Source organism: Micromesistius poutassou (assembly GCF_964030765.1).
Source record: "Micromesistius poutassou genome assembly, chromosome: 5".
NCBI classification, from domain to species: domain Eukaryota; kingdom Metazoa; phylum Chordata; class Actinopteri; order Gadiformes; family Gadidae; genus Micromesistius; species Micromesistius poutassou.
The window spans coordinates 1,619,262-1,626,020 of NC_140275.1; the positions used below are offsets into that span (position 1 = coordinate 1,619,262).

The 6,759-nt window shown below is 48.1% G+C and overlaps 1 protein-coding gene across 1 annotated transcript; it reads left to right on the plus strand.

The window, feature by feature from the left end:
* Positions 1-1,477: 1,477 nt before the first annotated feature.
* On the plus strand, positions 1,478-6,759 carry vsig8b (V-set and immunoglobulin domain containing 8b). Its single transcript, XM_084468574.1, has 8 exons — positions 1,478-1,587; positions 1,951-2,030; positions 3,486-3,655; positions 3,865-4,066; positions 4,417-4,569; positions 5,091-5,213; positions 5,374-5,512; positions 5,910-6,759. The coding sequence occupies exons 2-8, from the start codon at positions 1,958-1,960 to the stop codon at positions 6,151-6,153; spliced, it is 1,104 nt and encodes a 367-aa protein (XP_084324700.1). The 5' UTR covers positions 1,478-1,587; positions 1,951-1,957; the 3' UTR covers positions 6,154-6,759.

A 6,759-nucleotide genomic window follows, 5' to 3' on the forward strand; every position in this document is an offset into this window, starting at 1 on the left:
TGCTAGAGGTGATACATAGGCTATAGGTCCCAGCCCCGGAGGTGGGTGCTAGAGGTGATACATAGGCTATAGGTCCCAGCCCCGGAGGTGGGTCTGAGACTAGAGGTCTGCAGCTGGACGCTATTTGCCCTGCGGCCCCAAACGTATATCAGAATAAAGATATTTCACAGCCTATCAAATGCCTGTTACTAAGCAGTTTGTGTTATTCACGTCACTACATCCATATTTGGGCATGCCTTTATATGGGCATGACTTTATATCGCTCAAGAGATCAGGAAAGGTAACGAGCGCTCTTCGTGGTGGAGGTTAGATGCGTTCATACATAACTCAAATAACAATGGCAAAGAAACAGACTTTGATGTGGCCCCGGTATGCAAATGTAACAGCACAGTAGAACAAGGTTGAGGATCCCAGACATTAACAGGCTTACCACACGCAGCCAATCTTTATTTGGAATTAAAAAGGAACAAGGGGAACGGAGCTGGAGGTGGGAACGAAGGCTCGTAAAGAAAGAGACGACGCTTAAGGTGACACTGTGGTCATTTGCGATCTCGATTCCAATCATGTTCAATCTTTGCAATTCCCCCCTCCCCCTTGGTGAGTCCTCGTTCAAGGGTAATCAGATGACCAGGCACCGACACCAAAGACAATCGATACCACGTCATTTAACCGCATCTGAAATTCAATAGAATACAATATATATGCACAAAATAAAGAAAGAAAAAAATAGGCTACAACTTAAAGATACACAATGTCATGCGGGTCAATCATTAAAAGCTGATAAGGAAGTTGTGGACTTTGGGAACTGCTGTAAATACTGCCCTTCAAGCTCTACTTGTTTACACACATTTTTTATCTGACAGAGAGGCATGGTGCAGCAGGTAGTTTCCTCTATTTCTAGGTTGGGCGGAGTCCTCAAACCCGTGTCGACGCGGCGCACGGAGGACGCACCATATTGTGTTTATGTCAAACAGCGCCCCAGCACGCAATGCCCTGACGTTAACATATAACAGGAATTACAGAAGATAACGCAAGCAGACAGATATACATCAGACCTTGAGGCCAACAGGTAGAAAGGGCGACCACTGAATCCAAGTTTGGATACACAACTTTTGAGTTTGGAGAGGAAACGAAAGCAGAAGTTCTGGGAATGTAATGGAGTGATGTATGCCGACAGAAAACACAAATCAAGAAAAACCTCAGGCATAACCAAATACATTTTATATAAGATGTTCTAATAAGTATTTTTACATTCAAACGATGTGTGCGTGTAGTTGAATACATATGTCAGCAAAATGTTGTAATTATATTATTTATAATAATCTTTATGCCAGGAGAGAGAATATAATATAGTAGATTTAGCTTCTGGATATAAGACAACAGAATTTCTGCGAATGCAGTCTATTAATATTGTTTGATTCTGCATAGTTTGCGCTCCTCGGTCAAGAGGCGTGGCAGTGTGTGGGCGTGGTCAGCACACTGACCTGTGGAGTTTCACCTGAGAGCAGATTAGGGACAAACACTCAAAGTCTGCTCACTGGTTCAGGAGCTAAACTGGTTTGCTCTGGAATATTTGCCTCACCAAAGGTATGTTGGAGACTTTGTCTTTATTTCTTTGTAATTTGCTTTACACAGCATTTTAGTAGTATGGCTTAACCTCACCAGCCGACTTTAGCCTTGGTATTTAAATGAATGTTCTTCTGCTTTGAGAGGGTAGGAAGAATGTCCAAGTGCAGCAGAAATCGTTCTCTTGTTTGAAACGTATGACTTGTAACATAAGGGTCCTCTAATGTTAATTAAAGTCATTACAGCATTGACGTTTGTTAATTACTTGGTTTGCTTGTTCTTTTTCAGTTGAAAAACAAAAGGAAAACCTAAACGTACAACCCTGAATTCAAACACCTTACGAGACAATGCTGTGCTTAACTCCACCCTCATGTTACCTCACAGGAATCTCATGGACAATATCTTCCCCAACATCAGGCTAGTGTTGGCCGCAGTCTTTCTGGTTGTAGTTCATCTGAACAGAGGTGAGTCTTGCTTGTTTGTTGAAGTTAATGACAGATGTCAGATAACAACACACTGTGTGTGTGTGTGTGTGTGTGTGTGTGTGTGTGTGTGTGTGTGTGTGTGTGTGTGTGGACCCCAGAGCTTGTTGATATTTATGTTGACGCAGGGGTGGACACATGTCTGCGTTCTCAACACAACATGCATTGTGTTGAGAACGCCGCATGCTTTCAGCCGGCGTTCCAGGCGTTCCAGGCGTCGAGGGAGGTGCAGAGTGCAAGGCGCTGTCTGACATGCGCTCACGTTATTGATGTGACAGTAATACTCATTCCCGGGTGTATCACCCGGGTCCAATGGAGCGTGTCGCTGTGATGCTCCTGACAGGTCTCTTTTCACCTGCTCCCTTCCTTTCCTAATACACCTTGTAGTTGCCCAAAATGACACATTGCATAATTGCATAGATCTAATATTTATTTTTTACACAGGACTGTTTAATAATGAACTATCCATATCTCTCCCTCGTGCTATTTGTGTTCAAGGATATTTTATTAAATATACGGCCGGCTACCTCTTCCTCTGACTCTTCAGATGAAGGATTAAGAAACACAAACTACAAAATGGGCGCGCAACATGGAGTAGCCCACTCTGTTTAGATCAATGTTGCATGAGACGTGTTGCACATTGTGGGGTTGATCCGGGAAATGAATGATGGCTTCTACCTGGCTGCCATGCCTCGTGAAGGCGCTGCATTGATGTTGCCTCAGATCCATACAGAAAATACATTGTTGCCCATTGGGAAGAGGGAGCGAGAGAGAGACAAACGACCAGACCAGACTGTTCAATTAGATGTCACAAATGTTTTAGTGACTGCCATGACATGAGGAATTACCTCAGACTGTTTTATGTGTTGTCCCTGTCCCCTGGGCTATATCTATTGAACATAGATGTGCACATACATAAGGCCTATAGGAGGACTGAATAACAAAGAATTCAAGGTGTCTATCAAGTCTACAGATTTATGTCTGCGTCATTTTTAATTGTTCAATAATGTCAACCCTTGCCATTCATTCAAGAGATGATTTGATATTTAATGAATCTCGAGGGTTCTTATTTGATCTGCAATCTTACCCCCCAAAAATCATGCATTTTACTGTTATGATGGCCCCAAGTCCACTTATCTAAATTCCCTTTTAACTTGAACTTTCTTTTAACTCCAGATGCCAATTAGACTCAGCTGGATACCCAGCATCAACAAAAAGATTGTTTATGGATTCAAACCCAGAGCTTAAATACCACGAGCAGGAATGGGAAGAGTGAGGGGAGGTGGGGGGGGGGGGGGGGATCTGAAACATGAAAAACTTGTATTGCATGTCCTCCTGCGAGCGCTAGTGTCTCACTACCCATCTCTCACTGGGACCCAGGGGAGGAAAAGAGATTTTAAAACGCTCTTTTCTCTCTCTCTCTCTCTGCAACGAAAGATGTGACAGAGGCTTTGGCGGTGACGTCCTCCGGTCCCCAGACCATCAAGAGGCCCCAGGGGACCACCGTCATCCTGGGGTGCACCTTCACGCCGGGCCCCGCGGACGTGGGAGAGCTGGACGTGGAGTGGTACAACGTCAGCCCCGACGTCACTCAGAAGGACCAACTGGTGGGTAGTCCGTCTGGGAGGAGAGGGCAGCGAGAGGGTGCTGAAAACCAGTAAACCAGTGTGCACGCCATTCTGTGGGCGTCTGTTGACTTTGCTTTTCAAGCATTCCAGACATTCTCAGTTTTTTTTACCGATTGGGTTTCGAGGCTTTAGTGGAAGAACCGGCCTCTCTGGCTGCCACTAAACCAGCTCTCTTCTCCGCTGCGCAGATCCTGTCCTTCACGGGGGGGCAGACGCTGCACTACGCCACATCCAGTCTCACCAAGAGAATGAAGTTCGTCGGGGACCCCGCGACGGGGGACGCCTCCGTGTCCATCGCCGACGTGGAGGTGGGCGACACGGCCACCTACCAGTGTAAGGTCAAGAAGGCGCCCGGCGTGGACATGCGGAAGGTCACCCTGGTGGTGCTGGGTGAGCATGAACTCTGAATCCACCTGCTACCGTTTGGCACTCCTCCTCCTCCTCCTCCTCGTCTACAACAACAACAACCTGTTTCTCTTCTCATTTCGTTACCATGGTTCCATTTGTTTTGTTCTTCGTGCTGATGTCGCTCAGGTGGAATGCGCCACGCCTGTTTTCTTTTAAATCACGTCCCCGGCCACGCCCGATCCAGAATATTCCTTTTTCTTTTCTTTTTTTTTTTGTTGAACTGCGTCTGACTGAAGCCATGTCAGCCTTAACGCACGGGCCTCCCTCTCCAGACGCCGCTCTGACCTGTTCTCCCCTCCTCCCTCTCTCCCCTCCTCCTCCTCCTCCCTCAGTGCGCCCCTCGGTTCCCCGCTGCTGGGTGAAGGGTGGGGAGGAGAAGGGCGCAGACGTGTCCCTGCGCTGCTTGTCCTCCCAGGGATCCATCCCTCTGACGTACGCCTGGAGCAGGGAGAGCGGGGGCCCCCTCCCGCCCCGCGCCACCCAAGGTACAGAAGCAACCTGCTGCTCGGAGACTTCACAAGACACACACACACACACACACACACAAGCACGTAGACAGACGCACAGATGCGCGCTGCAAAGAGACTTCACAAGAGGACACAGACACACAGACACACAGACAGACAGACAGACAGACAGACAGAGACACAGATGCGCACCGTTAACAGTCTTCACAAGTGGCCACACACACACACACACACACACACACACACACACACACACACACACACACACACACACACACACACACACACACACACACACACACACACACACACACACACACACACACGTGCTGCTAAGAGACTTCACGAGTGGACACACACACGCACGCACACCGATAGAGGTAAACACATACACACACCGAGAGAGACAGACACACATTCACACTGAGAGAGATAGACACACATACAATGTTCCTGTCTAAAGTGTTGGAGATTGGCAAGTGAAATAATAACAATAACAATGTGGTGGTTGGTACTGAGTGTGCTCCGTCTTCACTTAGACCCACAGACCGGAGAGCTGTTGATCAAGAACCATTCAGACAGCTATATCGGGAAATACGTCTGCCTCGCAACGAATCCTGTGGGCGAAGAGCAGTGCAAATACACCCTCCGAGCGTACAACCGTAAGCCATTACCCACCCATTGTGTTAATCTTTTAGAATTATAAGGACGTCCTTGTGATGATATGAACGTCTGCTTAGCAGCCATTAAGCTGTACAAACACAAAACACTTGTTATTTTCACGCTTGCCTGGAATCCTAAATATGATCTTCCTACTCCCAGCGACCAACAAAGCAGGAGTCATAGCGGGGGCGGTGATCGGGGGGCTGCTGCTCCTCCTGCTCCTTCTCCTCCTCCTCTGGCTCCTGGTCGTCTGCTGCCTCAAGCGCCGTTATCAGAAGGAGATGGCCAATGAGATCAGGTGCGCCTCCCACGCAAACCCTCATACCCAAGCCATGAGTGAGAAGCTTCAGTGGCATGCATTTCTTTCATTGTGTGCTGAATGTTATTCATACCGCGGCATGTGGCTCAGGAGGTAGAGCGGGTTGGCCGGTAACCACAAGGTCGCTAGTTCGAGCCCGGGCTCCTCCTAGCTGAGTTTCGAGGTATCCCTGAGCGAGACGCCCTCACCCTGACTGCTCCAAAACGAAGCAGCTGTCTCTTTGAATGGTTGACTTCGCCGTCGGTGTGTGAATGTGTGCATGAATGGGTGAATGTTAGACAGCATTGTAAAGCGCTTTGAGTGGCCACTGGTTAGAAAAGGGCTATAGAAATGCAGTCCGTTTACCATTTACCTGCTAACCGCCCTCGCTCCACAGAGAGGACGCCCCGGCCCCCGAGAGCCGACCCACCAGCAGGGCCTCCAGCATCCGCTCGGTGATGGCGTACCGCGTCCACCCGGGGGTCAAGTACAGCTCAGTGCAGAAGGGCCAGCCGGGCCGGACAGAGTCTGGTCGCAGCGCCGCCCACAGCGTCCGGAGCAACGGCAGGGCCATGCCGGTCTCACCCGTGCAGAGCCTGCCTCCCCTCCAGTACGACAGCAAGTATGGATACCCGGTGTAGGGAGTGGATTTACCCGGGTGTAGGACAAGGATTTACCCGGGTGTAGGACGTGGATTTACCCAGGTGTAGGAAATGGATTTGCCCCGGAGTAGGACATGGATTTATCCCGCTGTAAGACATGGAGAGCAAGTCCACCTGGCCGTGCATTGCTGCTTCGAACTACCTAGAACCTTTTAAACCTTTTTCTTTAAGTTGTAAATCCGTCCTTTATCTTTTGTCATGGATTTGATGGAGGCAACGAATCGTGCAATAGCAAAAGTGGGACACAAAGCTATAGCCGCAGCACAGGCTGCCTTATTTGCCCACTTATTGCCAGATATGAATACAAGGCTATTAGGCAGGAACCCATAAAGGCTCTCCCGTAAACCCATGTAGAGCTGAAAGTCTCAAGTGTGCTGTAAAGTGTATCATTGACATTGTAAACAAACGTGTAAAATAGCTTCCAGCTGAAACTAAATCTGTTGTGATAATACACCCACAGGATGAAGGATGTGAAACATGTGAATTGTAAATAAGCTTATGCTTATTATATTATTATTAATATGCTTGTGTGTGTTGAGGTATGTATTGGTCTCTCAAGCAGGGGTAATTATACATGGATTTTCG